Genomic DNA, 22040 nt, shown 5'->3' on the forward strand with positions numbered 1-22040 from the left:
AACTTGGATTATTCTGGTTTAGAATCGCTTACTATGTCGCTTTCTGTTTCAGTAGAACTTTCAGACACATGTCTTATCTTTAATTGCAGCTAGTCTACCAGTGTAACCACCTGTCCCAGTGGAACACTCTGCCCCCAGTGGATGTAAAACATACTACACTGTCAGTGTGGTATTTCTTAACAATGCATTTCTTACTTGATTGGGCACAAGATTATGGTTACACTTAGACAACAGGCTGTGGCAACGGAAACAGAAAATGACATAAAGAGTTAATTGAATAAGAATACATTAGTTAAGATAACTGATATTTTGTGCATGTACCAGGCTTCTCTTTAGGCAGTGCTGTTGTTTAATGCTGCTGTATTTACTGAGTAATTGAAAAATTAATGCATTCTTCTAAATAAGGTTGGTTCCATATTCAATGCCATTGTTTGTTCCCATAGAGATCGTATAATATTGTGACAAGCAATGCCATATTGTTCCAGTAAAAACACAACTTACATTAGAGTCACTGTTTTAAATAGTATGATAAGATGGATAGATATACAGTAAGGCCAATGGGTTATACAAATTCACCACTCAAACCCTTCCCAGTGGCACTCTTTGCAGTTGGCATGCTGAAATTAAACTTGACTGCTGAGTTTACAGTCTTGATTTTTGGATGACGGCACCATGATGGGATGAACTTGTCTTTCATCACCACCTTGTTTGCTACCGGCCCATTAGAGCAGTAAAGTCTACTTCACTATTTCTGAAAGGGATAGCTGTGCAGTATCGACAGACAAAGGTGTTTTTATTTTTAATTCTGGGAAACCAGGGGAAAACTGCAAGGGTGGAAAGGGAGGAGAGGGCAGGTAGTAAATGAACAGGTTGTGTGATGTCCCTCCTTCCAAACTAAAGTTTCAGTTTTAATTATTCTTTTTTTAACTCTTGTCTTGCAATACTGACCTCGGGGACTAGAGATTTTATGATGTGGTTTATTAGATCTTCAAGTCCTTATCTGTAAAAAAAAATAAATAAATAAATAAATATATATATATATATATATATATATATATATATATATATATATATATATATATATATATATATATATATATATATATATCTATCGTTATCGTACTAGCATCGACGCCTGTAAATTCGACATTATTTGTGTATAAACACAACTTGTAACACGCACGATTGTGTGCTTGCAGAATTAAACATATTTAAGCACGGTATTGACAATGTCGACCCAAGGGACTTTTTCGACCTGAAAAAAGAAACAAGGACCAGGGGTCACAAATGGAGATTAGACAAAGGGGCATCCAAAAAAGAAAATAGGAGGCACTTTTTTACACAGAGAATCGTGAGGGTCTGGAATCAACTCCCCTGTAATGTTGTTGAAGCTGACACCCTGGGATCCTTCAAGAAGCTGCTTGATGAGATTCTGGGATCAATAAGCTACTAACAACCAAACAAGCAAGATGGGCTGACTGGCCTCCTCTCGTTTGTAAACTTGTTGTTTTAACAGCTTCAGAGTTGATAAGGCGTCAATGTATTGAAAATAATTAAATAAAACGCCCTAGTCTTTCACTCTTAAAATCCTCTAACCCTATGTACTGTATATACAAAACACAACTTTCAACACTATGAATTAAAACCATCTGGTAAAACAGAGATGAGATGGTTAAGTGTGGAATGAAATGCTGGGGAGCCTTCATCCAGAGAGACAGCTCCTTTTTGTAGTTCTCAAACAGGTGTTCCTTGGACAGGGTGATAATATATAGACGATATCTCTACAGATTGCTATTGAAGCCACAGGATACAGCAGAACCGCGGAGTTTGGAACTGACCGGTCTACCAAACACCCAGCTTTCAACCGGAAGTACGTAATCACTCAACCACGAATGCAATTCAACCAGATAGGCACTGCTGGGCATGGTCACGGCGAAGGCAAAATTATTTTACCTACAAATGTATCCAGAAAGGTGAGGCAGATTTTAAAGCAGGTACAGGCAATTTGATTAGGAACATTTTAGTTTTAAACAAAGCACCGTTTTTTTTTTTTTCCAAGCTGCACGAATGCAGTTTGTTTATAACAAGCCCAATGTTAACCAGGGTTTTCATAGACGTTTAAATCTGCGGTTTTTATACAATTACGATTTCAATGGTACTATTTAAACGTAGCCTATTTTCCATTTATAGTCCTGTTTTAAAGACTAGAACCATAACACTATGATTATTGTATTACTGTACTGTATCCTTGTATTATTTGCCAGGTTGAGGGTGTAGGTAGCAGGTGTCCACATTTAATAAAACCATTTAAAATTTAGTTTTCAGATTTAGGAACACCCTCCATTCCAAGGTGTTAGTAACTCCGAGTTTCTAAGAAAGCAAACAATCTTCTCAAGTCTTGAGGGGACCCGCTTCTCAAACATTTACCCTGCCCCTGGACATAAGTTACCCCTCTCAAAAAACAAAAGAGCAATGACCACAGCATGTAGTTTTAACTGGGGCTTTTGTGTCATAATCTGAATTGGTTCTCTATGTCATTTTTCCTAATACTTGTTGCTTGACGTGCAGCAAGTTATCACGTTTTTTTGTTTTTGTTTTACCAGATACTGTCGCTGGATGTCTGGGTCGTTGTTCTTAGTAATTATATTCCTCACACCTTCCATGTTTTGGAATACGAGGTTTCATTGACCGTGCTTATAATTTGGGAACTCTCTTGCGATTGGCTGCCTTGCCTTCCTACCTCCCCGAGGGGCTCGTGCAGCTTCTGCAGTCTGAGTGCAGGCTGACTGTCACTGATAAGTTGCAGACCTAAGTAAACGCTGCAGTGGTAGACTTCTACCTGCTGCAACCGTCACTTTTACAATTAAATGCAATGGATTTAAAGGACTTCAAATAAAGACCAAGCTGAAGTACAAACGAATAAAATGTTTATAGATTGCATTCAGCGCCGTCGAGGGTTATTTTTTAAAGTTTTCACGGAGAAGGTAACTGAAGAGGTGCATGACTGAAAAAAAAAAAAAAAATGGATTGCCTTTTCCTTTTGCTGTGGACTTTACCTATTCCATTAGTCAGCAGCAGGTCAATGACGTTTCTGTCAGCTTTGTGGTTTGGGAATGTTATGAAGGCAGGTGACCAATTCATTTCTAGACTACTTTTTTTTCATTATTTTTTCTAAAGGAATACAGTGTCATTAATGTATCTCATATCTTTGCTTGTTGTGGCGTGTTACTGTACTTCTTGTGATGGAGTCATGTTTGATGTTTTTCAGACCTTGCAGATCTGTTGTTCCTATTCTGTAACCTCTGTAACAGCTACATTCACGAGTGACACCAGTGGACTGAATTATGGTTAGTATTTTTCTTTATTTTACTATGAAATTAATACACCTTTTAAAGATACTTACTGTGACCATAACAAATAATAATAATAATAATAATAATAATAATAATAATAATAATAATAATGATAAAGAGAGAGAGAAAATAGTTTTTTCAGCAGTTTATGGGGGAATGACTTTAAGTGTACGGTATCTGCTGAGACTCGTTCTCCAAGCAGGTATGCAGTTAGCTGAAATAAAGTGCACAGCCCCTCCTTCATCTCTGTCACAGACACTTTGTCAGTGGAGGGATTCCCTTTAACTGCTGCAGTTGCTGTGGCTGACTGCCCTCACAAACTCACTCACCTCTCTATAACCGCAGGGAAAGTGAGAAGACTTGATATTGCCATACAGTGTCTACTGTCTATATTCTTGGTGTGCCTTATAAAAGTATGTTTTTCACAGCTTTGAACTGAATAAGCTGACAGCCAGTCCGAAGCGAAAGGCTTGAACAGCAGCAGTATATCCATGTGCAAGATATATCCTATATAATGATATTCTGTTTTACCTTTATTGTGTTTTATAACAGGTAATGTATGCAACATAATGTAATTAGGGGTAATTAGGATAAACATATTAATGGCAAATACCTGCAAAACCAAAAGTTGTACTGGCACCTGTGTGCTAGAACACTAGCCATGTATTCTACAGAAGTCCTGTTATTGAAAAAGGGGTTGCTAGAACTCAAAATTCTTCGTGAAAGACCAGCGACTGAATAATAAACTAATTATTGTTAACATTTTATCATTACAGATTACGTGTTTGTAACACCTGTAGAAGTAGACTCAGAGGGAGCTTACCTTTCCCATGATATTGTGGGAAGCAGCAGAAAGAGGAGGTCATTGCAGTATCCAAAGGACTCGCTGCACTACAAGCTGTCAGCATTAGGAAAAGAACTTCATTTAGATTTAAAGCCCTCCAATGTGTTAGCAAATGGGTTTGCTGTCCAGACACTTGGCAAAGACGGTGCAACCTCATGGCAAGAGCCCACAGTTGAGGATTGTTTTTATCAGGGATTTGTAAGAAATCACAGCAGTTCGTCAGCTGCGATATCAACATGTAAAGGCTTGGTAAGTTTTTCCCTTTTGTTTTGTATGTAGTCCTCCTCTTTTCTGTGTCACTATCAAGACATGTTTAACTGTGTTGCAGATCAATGAATGCATACCTTAATAGGTGGAAGACCTAGACTTAACCAACTTGCCAGCACTGCTGCATGGTGAATGTGTGCATGCTAGTTAAATCACTGATTTTCAAATAGGAAGTAGAGTCAGACCTGTTAAACAGCCCTTATCAGTTGACTCAAAATGGTCATCTGAGGTTTGCAATACATGAGTATTTAATTTATACCATATTGTTGTTTGTAGCAAAATGTCACCAAACGTTCCCATTAAATATACACCCACTGGATTAATACACTAACTACTGTATACTGTAGTCCTCCCTTGGATTAGGTTACTGATGAAAAATACAGGATGTGATTGGGGTTTATAATTTGTATGAGGGCATGTTCCCAAGCCAGGTTGGAACCAGGTCCTAGAGGTGAGGACCAGTGCCCTGTGCAAGGACATTTGCCACCCATTCACATTCTTTATAATGTGTTAAAACAAGCACTTTACACCTTCATCTACTGGAATAACCGGCATCTTAAAAGTGACTTTTCCCACTGTTTCCTACAAAGAATTGGGCCTTCCCATTGCTGGGAAACCCACTTTGACAGCACAAGATACAGCATCCAAGGAAGCGCTTTAAATAAATGCCCCACCAGCTCGAACAGTCACACATCAACCTTGAACATTACACTGTGATAAAGTATACCTTGTGAATAGCCTCTATCCTCTTTTTTTGAACTCTCTTCTTTTGTCCCTTGTTTTCATCGCTTCCCTATCCCTCTTGTTCACCGCAATTAAACCACAAGTGATGTTCCTCCTTCATGGATGGCAGCACTAATCTTTTTATTGTTCCTTTCATTAGTGGTAGCTTCTCTGCAATAAAACAGCAGTGACCCATTCTTTAAAAGCATGGAACAACACAATGTGACTTGGAAGCAATTGCATATGAATAGACTGGAAGGACTCTTTGATCTAATTTTTTGGATGACATAGGGGACTCAGTGATCCAGTTGTCAGCTGTCTGTTGATTTAATAAAAAAAGGGAGAGGCTCTGTTTTAAACTGTTCTCTTTTTTTTTTTCCTGATGTCAGGCGCAGTGGCAAAAAAATAGATAAACACTGCACAAGCCTGACCAATTTAATCTAACTTGCAGTCTTTGTTCACGAGAGGTTTAAGGTTAAATACAAATGAGGGCTTCATCTTGCTCCTTTAATCCTTTTAATAGAGTTTTGTAGATGTCAGTGTGTTAATGGTGGTTACCAGTTAGTGGTGGTTTCTTGTGTTCGTACTGTTATGTGAAGGCTGTTAGTCTAGATTTGACTGTTTGACTGCAGTTTATCAGGGTAACTTTAGAAAGACACCAGAATTTAATAACATATTGCATTGATATATATATATATATATATATATATATATATATATATATAAAGATCATTATAGATATACAACTATTACTATTCCATAATATATATGCTGGTATATATTAACATGGTGTACAACATTTATATTCCATTGCTAATTAATGGTATTTACAAGGTTTACATTACAATAATTCAGATGGTGTTAGATGGTATTAACCCTGATTTTTGAGTCTGGAAATGAGGGCAATGTCAAATGGAATGAGGTATCTTATCAGAACTGGCCTTCAAACATGCCACAATACATCAGTATTAGCCTTCTTTGTTGAATAAATAAGTATGGAGACTGGATTATGTCTAGGTCAGGACTTCAGGTCATTAGATGGACATTCGCAGGATGCTGGGTGCTAGCCTGCATGTATCTAAGCAGGTTCCAAATGTAGCTTTGCTATTCAGAAACAGCATTTACATAACAAAGGGGCTACATGTTTAAATCTCCAACTTAGCTTCATAGGAGAAACATTATTGTCATTAACATTATTTTAAGAAAGGCTCAGGAGATCTCTAGCCCACCAGTAAGATAACACCCTGTATTGTTAAACCTTCCCTTCAGTGTCTGCCACCCTGAACAGCCTGATTACCCTTTGCAAGACCTGTGTGCAGTGACCAGTGTCTTAAATTGTGTTGCACATGCTCTTGACCTTTCCCAAGCCCTCACAAACCATTTATATTAAACACTGCAAAGTTACTGCCTCCAGTTAAAACTGTAATGTCTACTAATCCACTTTAATAGGTGACGCAGAAGTGTATCGTTTGGAGTTCTTCTCTGCGTGCATTCATTCATGGACCTCCAGAACAATGACAATGACCTAAGTTTACAGCAACTGTGAAGAAATGTTAATTGAATGCTTCACCAGTAGTGTGTTACTGTAGTGAACAGCAACACCATGTTTAACAGTATTCATTGGATAACCACATGCCAATGTGAACCAATGATTCTGTGTACAAATTAATGAATGACAGAAATTTTACTGTGGCATTACCACAAATATTCTACCAAGGTGTTTTTTTGTTCTTTCTGCAATAACTGTATTTATTATTTCCAAGCCTGGCTGCTAGAAGTTCTAGTTTTTCTAGTCTGAGTTCACAAGTAGATGCTGTGACCATGTTGTCAAATGTTCATGTAGAACTTTCTGCTACCAGGCATCTATCCGCTAAAAAACCTCCCTCATATATTTAAAATAATGTTTTGAAATTTTATGTGAGCATAAAGATGAATTTTGTCTTGAGAGATTTTTGCCATTTACAGTATTTGACAAAAAAAAAAAAAAAAAGATTCCTACAAAGAAGTTCGTTTTTGAAATGGTGTTTTTGGTGTACTACCATTGATATCCTTTTAGTGTATCTTCAAGGGTTTATACAGCTTTAGTTTAGATTTTCTCCGGGAAAACTGACAGGTCTGTTGTGACCTGTCTCGTTGCTTAACATTATGTGGAATCATAATATTATCACAGAGCTGATGCTGTCAAAATGCCTGATCAATTACAGAAACAGTTACTATTATTTCTCTAGAACAAAATACCACAAAGATGTGCATAGTGTTTGTGGTGCAATAATTACTTTTCTCATGCGTTTGTGGTAATTTCTGATTGAGTTGGATCTGGTATCATGAATTATGATTGCTGTACAAGTTTTGGAGTTGTCTCAGATGTGTAATGATAGAGGAAAGCAACCTTTTATGTTGTTGTCAAACTAGGTGTGTAATTGAAGAAAGAAGGTAGCTCACTTAAGACTTCTAAAGTCTCAGTTCTTTGTTGTAAATCTAATTCATCTCCAGCAGGACTTGGAGAATGAAATCCAGATTTCAGTTGTTAAAGTACAATTTGGAAATATTTTAAAGAGTACATCAGCACTACATGAAAAAAACAACTATCCCACCTTGCTGTTCCGAAGATGAAAAAATGCAATATATTTATTTTTTAAGGTTGGATCATCTTCAAAGACTAATTCTGAAAGGAAATACGTCATTTCCGAACCTCATTTGCTAGTTTATTTGATACGTGTCCATTCTGTAGACATTCAGAATCAGCTGGAGCTGTATCTAAGACTTTGGGAGCATGTATTGAAATAACACAGTGCTGCTGTAGTTGTGTGTAGCTCCCTTCATTAGTTGGAAATGAGAACGACTCCATCTTGGGTTTCTTTTCTCCGCAACCACTTACACAGCTCAGACTTTTCTGTTATTATTATTTTAATTTTTTTTATTCAATGCAACCTTGATCATAATAATACATCAAAATACAACATGCGAAGGAAACATGTACATTGTGAAATTTGTCTACTGCACAAAACAAAAGCAGGTATAAGTTCCTTCCTTATTGAAAATTAGAAGGACCATGTTTGTCATACAGTCTAGTGTGTTTCCACACAGAGGTAATATAGGTTACACAACGCTTCATCGGACATGTGTCGGTACATCTGACAGTACATGCGGAAGTCAAGTTTTTTGACTCAGAAGAGATGCTCCAGAAGAATGATTTTGGACATTGGCAATGCGGCATTATGCAAATGTTTGGACATATACAGATTATTATTCAGTGACCAAATACATTCGGAACAGCAAGGTGGGATGGTTTGTGTTTTAATTTTTTTTTGTAGTGCTGATGTACCCTTTAAATGTAGCCATTTACCCACAGCAATTTTGGGAATCGAGAGTCTTACCAGTCTTACCTCTTTTGAAAGGTTTGTTCAACAATTGTTGTGACGAACAGTACTGAGAAATTAATTTAAAAGAATTACAAATGTTATGTTTGATTGTGTGTGTAGGTGAATCTGACTTTCAAATAAATGATTTACCTCTTTCATACATCTGTTGATCCAATAGCCAGTTACTTTATTTGACATACTGTATGCAGTCTACCATGTGAAATGTAACGCCAACTTGCCAGCTCTTTAGTCCTTATTATTCCCCATCATGTTTTAGGCTTTACCACCATTTTAACATCACATCTGAGAAACTATTTGAGAAGGTGTTCATATTTAGAGGATTAAACTCTTTGGGAGAACCTTTGAGAGAGAGAGAGAGTGTGTGTGTGTGTGTATATGTAGCACGTCGAGAGGACAGGTGCGTTTCAAAGAACTTTGATAAAAACCTAGGTTTGGCTAAAACAAGTGTAAAACTTTTGCCAGGATTTAAAATAATATAATAATAATAATAATAATAATAATAATAATAATAATGCACTTTTTTTTTCTATTTTGTGTTCTAAAGAAGGTGGTGGTAAAAGTCTGCTTTAAAAAAAAAAAAAGTGTCTTAAAGTGTTAACCATATTGTTATTTTAGTCAGTACTGAAAACTTAGAGATTGACTTCTGGTGTAACCCTACTGGGGTCTTCAAACATATCTTTCAGTTGGTTCTGTTTTATCACTCCCTTTCCCAGGTCAGAGTTTGAGATCATCAGTGTCTGTGCAGGAGACTGAGGTGTGGTGTTCACACCTTCTCTGCCAGTGAACTTTTGGCTTTCAGCTGCCAAAGCAAGGAAGTGTTTATCCGGTTTTGAAGAGTGTTTGTTTGTTGCTGCTGATATGAAGTGCAGAAACCTTAACAGTTGTAATTCCAGCTCGGTTACAGATTCCAGCCATGTGCTTGAAAACGCCAAGCTTGCCTCGTGCATCTACTTAAAACATGACCTCTCAAAATTTGTCAGGTTTGTCAATATAGGATGGAGTTGTTGTTTTTACCACTGTGTCTTAAATAACCCAAATAACCCATTTGCCTGCTTGCATTTTAAAATAAATATTCCAGTCTAATATTTCCGCACACTCAAGTGCTTTATAAACCTACAAGTTTAAATACATGCACATGGAGTGCTGTTAAATAACATTGATTGTCTTGTGACGTAATACAGTACAAATGCAGCTTGTGACGTCACCATTGTGTAGCATGATCTGAACATATTACACCATGCTATTTTACAATGGATGTAAATGTACAGGTATGCAAGGTACCGATATCAGTTTATTAAAATTCAAAATCTCACTTTTTGACCATAAGCAGAGGTGTTATCCCAGAGGAATGTCTGAAGAGAATCAACACTGTACAACATAATTCTCAGCCTGGTGTGCACACTGGACAGTGATGCCTGCTGGAGCTTATTTTTATGGAAACTTAGTAAAACCATATATTTGTACATGCGGGATTTTTTTTGTGGACCTACATGCATGCTTTTTATAGATAAATTGGTTTAGGAGACACTCAGTTATACGACTTTCTAAGATGTCATTTTATCCTCTGTCATTTATGGGGCAGCAAATTAAAAGCCTTTGTAGTTAAAAAAAAAAAAAAACAAAAACAAAACATGCTTATTGTTCATTTTACAATTATACACTGCCCCCTGTATGTGCTAGCCATCAAATGAGTTTATCAGTAGGTTTGTTCTCTAGCATGAGTCAGTAAAGAATGTTATCAGTTAAAACCGTTCATCAACCCATTTTGGTGCACTGACAATAGCTACACTCATTGTAAATTGTGCAGGATCCGGTGTCTTAGCTCGGATTCCAGTTGGCCATGTCAATGAACCTGATGGAATCTCATTCCCACACTTTTCTTCCAAATTACAAGGGAGATTATGCTTAAGTACCATAATAAGGTCAGTCAAAGGTGTTATGTCTGGGCAAAGGCTCTGACCTACAGTTGTAGTCTTCATCTGTTCCATCTCTTTCAGTAAATATGGGTTGTGTGAGTGTCTGTCCTGTTCAGGCACTGTAAAGACACACTGTTTTGGATTTTAATGCCTCAGTTTATTAAGGGCTTTACTCTCAAAGCATAGATTGGTAATAAGTGTATAGGGACATTATCTATGTTAACTGAAAGGCTATAGAAGAAATTGGTCTGTGTGTGATATTGTTTTGCGTATCCCACATCTATTATACAAGTCTGAGAAGCCTTGTATTTTTTATTTTTTTTTAGTTAACCTTACGTCATCCTGTTTTAAACAGATGTGAGGGAAATACTGTGGAATCACCCAAATCAATCAGTTATATGTACAGTATACACATGCATTCCTTACAAAACATCTAGGTAGTTTTACAAAAACCCAGTTAGCCCCAGTAGGATTTCTTATAGAGGGAACATTTAATGAATTTCTTGGGAGTAATTGAAGGTATGGGTAATTGAAGGAAGTCTTGCACCGCACATATGATATCTATCTCTTCCTTTATCCTTCCAATATAATCTTTAACAACACTCAAGTGTGTTACTCAAGGATTGCTACCAATTACATCTCACCATGCGCATCATTATGTCATTCAAATTGTATTTAAGGATTCATATTCCTTAATTACATTTTCAAGAGGGCTATTACTGCCAACATAATAACTAGGCTTATTGCAGCCTTGGTGATACAATAGGCATTTTGAAATCTGTCCGGTTATTTAGAAACATTTGTCAATCCATTTATTGCAAATGAGGTAAAAGCTGAGAAAACTATAACAAACAGTAACATGCTGTATACATTCGTAGGTTGTAGAACATATTTGACCAAGTCATCTGCTTAGACACTTGGCATCTGTCTCTGCCACCCAGCCTGTAAAGTAGGTTGTCAACCAATTAGACAGCAGTCCCATCCTGTAATCTCCATTAGTGCTGGACAGTTTGCACTTGGGGTCTCATTAAATAAGCAGTGGCGTGGCCAGTGGCATTGTCCAACTTTGATGTCCAGCTTTTATTGAAATTCATGCCAGTTGAGTCTTGAGTTTGAACCCATGCACGGAGTAAATAATCGATCTACTAGGCTTGTACTGTTATTTTGTTTTACAATTGTAGTTTCCCAAAATAAATCCAACTTGTGAACAGCAATGTATAATAAAACAAATCTGTTTAGTCGAAAGAAAAGAGCTCTGTGAATTATTTCCCTGCAGTTGAACAGCAGATACATTTCCTATGAGACATGCAGATGTTCGCCTGGGCTTAGTATTGGTAGAGATGAAATAGTGCTGTCTGTTGGTTTCATATAATAGAAACCAGCATTCTTTTGTTTAGCCTTTGTTGTATAATACATGTTTGCCCTTTTCATAATTCATTAGACATTCCAGCCTATTATATATTATGGATGAGTACTGAAGGCATTCCCCAACAGTTTGTGGTAACAGTGATTTAAAGCCTCATGCAAAGCACTGTTGAAAGCACAGTATTTCTTGCCATTATGTCCTATTGGCATAAGTTCAATTTTTGTACAACAAAAGGAAAAGTTTGGGATATAAGAAATTCCAAAAGTTTTTAAATCAGATTTGTTCGCTTAGTTGAAAATGAAGACTCTCAAATATTTACGTTGAATTCTCTTTTATGAATGTTCGCGAGGAGCATTGTAAAGTGGGGTAGTGTTTTTCTTCTCCCTCTCAACTCTACTGGTTCCAGTATCTGGGAGGGTGAGATTGCAGGAAGGTCATATGGATTTTGCGTTGGTATTGCCTCTGTGGTATTAATGGTCTGTTTTTCTTCATTGGGTACCTTCCTGCCGACAAGGTGTGTCAGCTCCTGCAGAGCAGACACCACTGTCATTCTGGGTGGGACTGAGGTTTTAAATCATCTGTAACCTGATGAACTGCCACAATAATTTGAGTTATGTTTGAGGTTTGATATCTATGGACTGACAGGGCTGATACACACTCCCAGCCAATAACAATGCTGTTCTCATCTCAAAGAACTGACAGGCGTACAAGTAGATTTAAATTATACATTATAGATATATTGGTAAATAGAGCATATTGGCTGGAAGTGTGTTAGGATTAAGCAGCATACAGTAAGTAAAGCATGTTGTGATGTCTTTAGTTAATGGCCGACAGGTCTCCAATCACAAAAATATACTCAAAGATGACAGACCCTGGGTTGCCATATGGCTGAATTACTAGTCCCTAAAGCAGGGTTTCCAAATCCTGGTTCTGGTGGACCCCTGTGTCTGCAGGTTTTCATAACTGAGTTCTCAGTTAATTAATTGAACCCTTAATTGAACTATTCATTAGCTTAATTAGACCCTTTTCATTGTTTTCAGCTTTTAAACAGTTGGAGATTTCAAGTTAACTATACAATTTTTTGAAATCGGCAACTTTTTAGGCGCGGAGAACAATTAAAAAGACCTAATTAAGCACATTATTAGTTCAATTAACCCTTAGCGGTCCATTTATTCATCGCTTGTCAGGCTCGTCAGGTCCAATTTATTTTCACATGCGCTGTTTATTTTACACACGCTGTTTAAAAAATAATTTTTTTCAGAGTAAAACAAGTTTAAAAGGCCCTGCATAGCAAAATGACATCAGTACTGCATCTCCAGCCAAGCCCCATCCCTTGTTCGCTGTATTTTTCACATACCTCTTTATAGACGTGCATACTGATAAATCCTCTCCTGATCACTCGTTTTATCATCAAACTCCTCAATAATGCAATGCAAGTCATTATTTTATTACTATAACATCTCAAAAAGCTCTGCAAATGTCTGTGATATTCTTTGAGCGATGATTGGGGAAGCAGCTATCTCCTTTGTTTGTGCCTGTATTATCTCTGTGGTGCAGGGGCTAAGTGTATTGCGCAGATATGTCCCCCCTTTTTTTTTGGCTTCATTCTGCTCCTATCAGTCTCACTCGGCCATTGAAAAGTTTTCTCAGCTTTTTCTGGAGAAAAAATGACTAGAGACATGTGTTTTACATCTTTTTATGATGTTGGATGGGGTCCGACATTGGACTGGAAAGGGAAAATTGTAATGTCAGACCTGGTCTGCAAAGGGTTAAGGGTTTGAATAAGTAATTCGGTTGGAATGAACACCAGCAGACACAGGGGTCCCCAAGGACCAGGATTTGGAAACCCTGATTTAAAGGAAAGGCACAGCATGTCTACATGTACCTTGTCTCTACTGCTGTTATGCAAGACTGCACAATTACTGATGTGTCACACGAATCCGTCTTACAATACTGAGTACTGAGTTTTTGTACTTCTGCCAGGCAGCAGTATTCCACTCCAGATCCTCAGTTTGGAAGGAGATTAGGAAAAGATTTATGAGTGGCATGCTGATTATAACCGTTGATTATTATCTCCTGCAGAAGGGAAAGGATGACAAACAAAGCTTCAGATAGGATGTGTGTGTGTGTCATGTAGATGGTATGGATCTCTGCCAGGCATAGCAACACATATTGCATGCAGACAATTTTAATGTGACAACAGGCAAATTATGCCCTTTATGGCAAAGCAATCAGATCTGTTTTTTTTTATGAGGTCTAGGTTATGACCCATATATCAAATTATATATAATTTAAAAAATTTCTACAGGCACTTGAATTAACTGTTCACATGCTCTTACAAGCCAGTTGGCCGATACCGATAGACGATGGTTTCTACCCATATTTTCGATATGGGTAGATTATCAGTGCACCCTAGTTAAATCCTTCTAAACCATACAGACTGGTTAGGGCTTGCATGCACTGATAACAGTTCTTGTTTCTGTGTCCTTGGCCAATAGTACTGTGCACAGATGAAAAGACAGAAGGCCTTTGCATTGTACACCTTTGTACTGTATATTGTGCAATTTAGGCAAATACTGTATGTCACTCTGAAATTTATTTTTAACCTTTTAAAGCCCAGTGTCCTTAGCAAAGTGGGCCTTAAGTCAAGTCTGAAAGAACGATCTTCATTTATAATCATACTAGTAGCGTACTGAGGTTTCATCAGGCAAGTCCTTTGGAACATCACCTTTTAATAAGAGGCAGGTTAAAGATTATAGCTGAAAATCTATACGTAAAACTTGACAAAAAAAAAAAAAAAAAAAAAAGTTTAACAATTAATTATTTGGATGACGAGCAGTATTATGGTATTGCAGGGCATATTTGTCGGACATAGTCAAAGGAAAAAAAGCTTATTTTTTCCCCCTAAGAAATGCCACATCAGACAGATGGAACTTATTTCCTGCACTCAGCACAGAAATTTCACGTACGCTGTTAACTACTGCAAGACTTTGTTACACAATTTATTGGAAAAGTTGGTATGTCTGTGGGGCAAATGGAATACATGTGTGATTATGGCATTCAGGAACAGTTTAATGAGTGAACACCCCACCGGCTGTGGCTGCACTGCTTTTAGGCTGGTTATATTGCTGGCTTTTGAGATAGGAGGCTGAACTCCTGAAAGTACAGTACTGCAGATGTAATGGGAAATTATAGGGTTACTGAATTACTGAGAACTCGGGACTTTTACAACTGATGATCCTACCTAAAATGGACAACTTCTCTCTTGGTTTTGGTCGTAAATATTGTATACAGCTTACAGTATAACTTAAATATAATACTATGTACTAAAAATACTAAAACAATGTTACCCGTTTAGTAAGCAGCACATAATATACTCTAACACAAGTAGACATTTAACTTTCAAATAAAAGAATGAAACAGACAATGGAGATAAAAGCCAGCACTGTAGAAATGCAGATGGTAACTCAAACCTCTGGCATCAAAGAAAACTTGTCTTGTCTCTGTCACAAGATAGATATTCAATAAATGAAATGCTGTATATGAAAAGAAAAACAGAGGCTTATATAATGAGGCATTGCAGGACTGTCACAACCCATCCCAAGAAGAGACGTGTCTTTGTGGGTTTTTTTTTTATGTTATTGTTTTGATTTTTATTTTACAGAAACACAACAATCACAAAAAAAAAACAAAACAAAACAGTAAGACAAATATATAGTCTCCTGCTTCAATGATGTGTTCCATAGCCGATCCATTAAACCACAGCAGAATGATGCATTCTGATGTGTGACATCTGGCCTCAAACTTTATTTATCACAGCTGAATGAAAGTCTCTGCGTGCCTTTCTGAAGTTGATACTTTTAGCTAACATAAACACATGAAATCACTTCAGGGATTAAGAACCTGTGTGCATTAGTGGCATGTTCTTTGACAGACGAAAAACAACATTGGATCCTTTCAGTCAACATGGTTTAAATTAGCTTAGAAATGGTCCCCCTGAGAGGGTGCTATAGAAATAGAAACCCTTTTAACAAAAGAAAAGCATACGCAGTTACTGCTGAATATCTGCTCGGAACTCAAATCAAATCAGTAAAACCCATTTTCACAGATGCTCAGCTTTCAAGCCGGACGTGGGTACAAGATGATTAATAACTATAAGATCTGATGTGGGCTTTTTTTATAGCATATCTGAGATTGAGAGTGTTATTTTTCCTTTTAAAAAAAAAAAAAAAGTCCATCCTTGCCAACGTTTGGATAGTCTGGGAGTGCTCAAAGAAAGCAGTTCTTAGGTAAAATGTACAGTATATTTACCTTTAGGCAGTTTTAAAGACTCCAAACACATTACATTGTTTTGTTACATACTGCATATACTTTTTATGCATATTCACCACATTTGAATCCTAAAGAATGCTCACACCCTTTGATTTGCATAACTGACAGTTTCTAAAATCTGCTGACATTGTCTGAATTTCATGTTTTGAGGGAATTAGGTTGGATTGATTGATGCGGCCCTGTGCAGAACTGGGTGCTCTGTTTCAGTGTGCACACCACCTGGCTCTGTATGATTCAGGACTTGATCTAAATTATGTTAAAGTCAAATCCAACACAAACAACAATGCATTCTGGTCTGATAAAAACAACTGCCACTGTAACCAAAGCCCCAATGTTATATTTGAATTAATAACCTTATCCAAAAGTTGAACCATTATCTAGCAAATTCTGACAGCATGTTTTTATGGTGAATTATAAATATATACTTTTGGATATAAATATCCACAAACATGCAGAGTAAAGTGGTCTATTTAGAAGGAAGTGCAATGTCAAAGGGAGATTTTTCAGAGGTGAATAAAATAATTTCAGTGGTAAAAAACTAACAAGGAACTACAAAAAAAAAAAAAAAGTCATTGTTAATGCCTGTAACTGTTTTATTCCTCTTTGCACTTGCTTCAAAATGGTGCTTGTTTAAAATAGTGTATTGTTTATCAAAGCCTGTCATTTCTTTTCTTCACAACCGGAAACTCTTTCTCTATTTACTAGTCAGGTTTGATAAGGATACATGGTGGTGAGTTCTTCATTTTGCCGCTACCACAGCGTCTGGCAGTGGAACACAACTACACCTCCCTTCCCGGGCATCACCCACACGTGCTGTACAAGCGATCGGCTGAGCATACCATCTTTCGCAGGCCAGCAGACAGCAGCTCCTACCATGGTCACCATTATCTGCCCCACGACCACCTTCACAAGAGAGACTACCTGCACGGGAAGTACCAGAGACAGCACTTCTGTGGACGGCGCAAGAAATGTATGTAAGGGAACTTTTCTCTCTTAACTGCTTAGAATACAACAGAAACTGCATTGGAGTGCATTAGACCATCAACATTTTTGGGGTTTTGCTTGTAAACGATGTTACAAATTTTTCATTACAAACCACACAGTTTTGCTTTATGATTACAAATCTAACTATTCTAATACATACTGTGCAACTATGTCATCACCCTATAGAATTAACAAATTCTGCTTCATAAAGGCGAATGAAACCTGTTTCGTTGATTACATGTTGTTAAATAAAAGATCTAAATTATGTTCATATTGTTTTTTTTTTTAATGTGTTAATCCTAAAATTCTAATTATTGTAAACTTTTGGCTATAGCTGTACACTTTGAATGGAAGCCCTAGAAACAGGTTGAGCTTGTGTGCAATAAGTTATTGTGAATATTTCCTGCCTTCTCATTAGCAGCAGCCCTCTTATCAGGGATGGTTCTGAGAAGTAATATTATTGTTCTTGACACTTTTTCAAAGCACACTTCTCTGGCTTCCCTCTGCAGACACTCCTAAGCCTCCTGCGGGACACCTCCACACAGTGCCCGATGAGTACGAGCAGCAGAGCAGAGCCAAACGCTCTCCTCTCAACCCCCGCAAGCCAGCAGGGCTCAACGTGGAGACCCTGGTGGTGGCTGACCGGAAAATGGTGGAAAAACACGGCAAAGAGAACGTTACGACATACGTCCTCACAGTCATGAACATGGTGAGCAGTCAATCACCTGATGCTAACTGGTGATTTAGGTGCCTGATGTTAACTGTATTTGTTATATTAATATTTACCAGAGCATTTAGTACAAATATTTTGGGATATATATATATATATATATATATATATATATATATATATATATATATATATATATATATATATATATATATATATATATATATATATATATAACTAAGATGTTAGGGGATGTATATGTTTTGTTAATTAAATAAACACTACAAAAAATTAAATGTCAGTACTATTGTTTATTTAGTTTAACCTTCTGTTCTGAGGGAGATATTCATTTATGAAGTTGATAAGTTTGTGGGGTTCAATGCAACAACATTAAAACAAATGGAACAGTAATTTCTAATTAAAAATAAATAAAATAAACAATACTAATGTAATAAAAATAATTTTTGCTTCCATATAGTACTTAATTGAAATTAATTAGTACTACAAACCTGCTAATATAATCTCCACAGGTTTCCAGTTTGTTCAAAGACGGCACCATTGGAAAAGATATCAACATTGTGGTGGTCAGTCTTCTTCTCCTGGAACAAGATCCAGTAAGTTGCTTTTAAAAATCCTTTGTAACATTTCCTTAATGGTAATGTTTCTGGTCAACACACACTATTGTCTTGTATTGGACCTGTGCAGGTGGGCTTGTCAATAAGCCACCACGCAGACCTGTCCTTGAACAGCTTTTGCCAGTGGCAGTCTGGCCTGACTGGGAAGAATGGGAAGCGTCATGACCACGCAGTGCTGCTCACTGGACTGGATATCTGCTCCTGGAAAAATGAACCTTGTGACACACTTGGTAAGGAAACAAGTGTACTGCTCTGACTATAATTCCATAGCGTTATGTTTTCCATAATGTTATTTCTATACTCTATTCATACATGTGAAAATGCTCTTGGTACCGCCAAGTCTTCTTTAATGATTTAATTCATTTGCCAGCGCGGATTTATTGATCCACTTATTAACTATAAATACACTTAAATGACCACGTGTATACATTTTTTATGCTCTACCACAGTTCAGATCATTCAAATATCATCGCTTAAAGACTCCCTTTATTTGTATTTTTAATGTTAATCTACTTACAATTATATACTGCACTTGAACTGGACTTCCTCAATTGTAATATCGGCACAAGATCTGTATTTGTTGATGTATTTCCTTTATTTCTACAGGTTTTGCGCCTATAAGCGGGATGTGCAGTAAATATCGTAGCTGCACTATAAATGAAGACACAGGGCTTGGCTTGGCTTTTACCATTGCACATGAATCGGGGCACAAGTACATCACTTAATTAACTTCTTCATTAAATGTTGTGTCTGTGAGTTCAATCAGCCAATTGTTATTCACAGGTATAGTATATAATGCAGTGAAATGGATTTCCTGGTTGCAGTTAGACTTGTCCAAAGCAAATCTACACAACTGGACACTGCAGCTACAGGTGCACTGTTTCTGCATTCTAAAAGCATAAGGCATACATAAGTGTATCAACAGGTACTTCTTCTATTGACTCTTATGTACAGAATAAAGAGTGTTATCTTTCTTTATTGATATATTTACAGGTGCAAATAGTAACCCTACACGATAGTGGATAAAAAGACTACCTGTGTTCTGTTATCTAATCCAAAACCAACACTTTGGGAGGTCCCTTTATGATGTTACAATGACCAAGTCAAAATGGATGTATAAATCCTTTAGATATGAGCATTTGTGAGCCATTAGTGATCTAAAATAGTTTTAGCATCCAGTTTACTCATAGCACCCTAAAGCATGCTGCACGTGTTTACGTGACAAGGTTCTATGTTTGATCCTGTATTGGTCCTAACTGCCCTGTTTAAATGACACCGAATGAAATACTGTTGACCAGGACTTTCTTGTTTTGTTAAGACAAGTTTAAGAGACAGCAGAGTTTTCTGGTTGGCCCCATAGCTCTTATTGAGAAGTGACAGGTGTTTGCAGAGACACATTGTAGCATCTGAAATAATACTGGTATCCATACACAAGACAGAGAGATGTGGGAACAGATAGAAACATGTTTATCTTGTAATTTTGAGAATCTGGGATTTACAGTATACACTCACAACTCTTAAGTCATGAAATCTGAATACAAAAAGAAGACAGCATTTCTTAAATGTTGGTGTACTTTATTATGTTTTAGAATTATATACTATGTAGAATATGTTGTCAGAAGTAGTTTGTATATTAAAGATAAAAAGATATCTTCACAACTTTTCTCCTTTAACTTAAAATTGTGCATGTAAAGGCTAGACAATTAAGTATTTTACTACTGGATTCCATGCTTATTAAAAACAAAAGGCTCTGTACTGTTCAGGAACTTCACTTTGAACTTGAGCAAGTGTTGAAAAGGTCCCGTAGTCCTCTTTTTCTTTACTGTGACTTGTTTAACGAAGCCCGGCCCTTGAGTAACGTGTATCTAAATGAGCCTCATTCATGTTTTCAGAGGTCTAGATCAAGGTTAACTCCTTAAATGTAATCGCTCTAAAAAATCTTAAGGAGTTTAAAGTTAATCTGATGAATGGGATTGTAGGAACAATGCAGAGAAGACTAATTTAGACTGACAGTTTTTATGTGTAACAATAATCCATTGACAAAAAAAGGGGCCCTGTTTTCATGTCTTGATAGTTAGCTGGCATGTCAGAGAAGTCAAACGGCACTGTGGACTATGAGTAAGCATTGCACTTGAACAGTTGCATAAGGAATTACCAACGTATTACCAACACAATAACATTCATAGTTTGAATGCATTGGGGATTAGAATCACAGAGTGTATTTATATATGTGATGTATGCTGTTAAATTAAATGAACTCCATTGATTTAAATCCCTCATTAGGTAGTTTTGACCCTACACAAAGCAAACACATTATCCTCACTTACAGTAGGTCTGTGGTAATCATGTAGGAACCTCCCGAGTAAGACATTAGAACAAGACATTAATTTTCTTTACTGTAAGAGTTATACAGAGTGGTCATGTTGGTCACCTCTTCCTGCTCTGTCATGTCTTGTAAAGCTATGCCTCCCCTGTGTGTTCCAGTTTCGGTATGGTCCATGATGGTGAGGGGAACGCATGTAAAAAAGCTGAAGGGAACATAATGTCCCCGACCTTGGCTGGAAACAACGGTGTCTTCTCTTGGTCTGCCTGTAGCCGCCAGTATCTCAACAGGTTCCTCAGGTAGGCCCAATCCAGAATGGACTGCGTTCTACAGGTTATTATTGCACTAAATATACCAAACACCAAAACATTCTTCCAAAAGGGGACCAATCAAAAGGATTCCTCCTTACCATGTTTCTTTTCCAGGCTGTGAGTTTCAGACCGGCGAAAATCCATTGTAGGTTTTGCTTGTGCATGATTGAACCAAACAGTTTCTCTTTTAAATGTGCATTATGTTTTTTCACAGTACAGCTCAAGCTTCTTGTCTTGTTGATGAACCGAAGCAAGTTGGACAGTATAGATATCCGGACAAGCTACCAGGGCAACTGTATGATGCTGACACACAGTGCAAATGGCAGTTTGGCTCAAAGGCAAAACTTTGCAAACTGGACTTTGTAAAGGTACCTACTTTTTATTCAAATCTAATATAACCAGTATCAGAAGGTAACAAAGGTTTAAAAAAGAATACATTATTGTGAGCCACAGCACTAAAAGCAGGACTAGTTTTTTATATATGATATAGGACAAGAACGAGCAAGGTAGATTGGGCTGCACACCATTAGCATACAAATACCCAGTACATTGCACTTCTATGCATTTGTCAACATGCTAATTCAAGTGCTAACACTAATGCTATGGGTTAAAGGGAACAACAGGCTTGGGAAAATACAAATTCTCCCATGTCCAAGTTCAATAGTAGCCATGCAGTATCTCTATCCCTTTGCCTTCACATCCTGTATTTCAGCTTTAGTCTTTGTGATTTAAGCTACTGCATGAACGACACAACTTCATAATTAAAGGGGTTTTCACTGTCTCACAGCAGCAGTTTGTGTTAGGATTCAGACTGCGTAGTCTAAGTAGAAGAGGGCTAATTGGCCGTGCATTCTTCTGAACTCGCTGCATGAACCAAGCAGCCTCACCGGCGTTAGATTAGCACCATCAGTGGGACCAGCTTTGAAAACTGAC

General features: G+C 37.2%; 1 protein-coding gene across 1 annotated transcript in view; it reads left to right on the forward strand.

The window, feature by feature from the left end:
- Nucleotides 1-2826: 2826 nt before the first annotated feature.
- The window catches only part of LOC121296097 (A disintegrin and metalloproteinase with thrombospondin motifs 18-like), a 45281-nt gene continuing 26067 nt past the window's right edge, over nt 2827-22040 (forward strand). Inside the window, exons 1-10 of the mRNA XM_041221297.1 lie at nt 2827-3124; nt 3269-3347; nt 4130-4446; nt 16890-17154; nt 17678-17877; nt 18369-18452; nt 18544-18703; nt 19080-19185; nt 20958-21095; nt 21322-21475. Coding sequence (XP_041077231.1) covers nt 3023-3124; nt 3269-3347; nt 4130-4446; nt 16890-17154; nt 17678-17877; nt 18369-18452; nt 18544-18703; nt 19080-19185; nt 20958-21095; nt 21322-21475 — 1605 coding nt within the window. The 5' untranslated portion in view covers nt 2827-3022. The remainder of the gene's footprint in view (nt 3125-3268; nt 3348-4129; nt 4447-16889; nt 17155-17677; nt 17878-18368; nt 18453-18543; nt 18704-19079; nt 19186-20957; nt 21096-21321; nt 21476-22040) is intronic.

Source organism: Polyodon spathula, chromosome 21, assembly GCF_017654505.1.
Source record: "Polyodon spathula isolate WHYD16114869_AA chromosome 21, ASM1765450v1, whole genome shotgun sequence".
Taxonomy (NCBI): Eukaryota; Metazoa; Chordata; class Actinopteri; order Acipenseriformes; family Polyodontidae; genus Polyodon; species Polyodon spathula.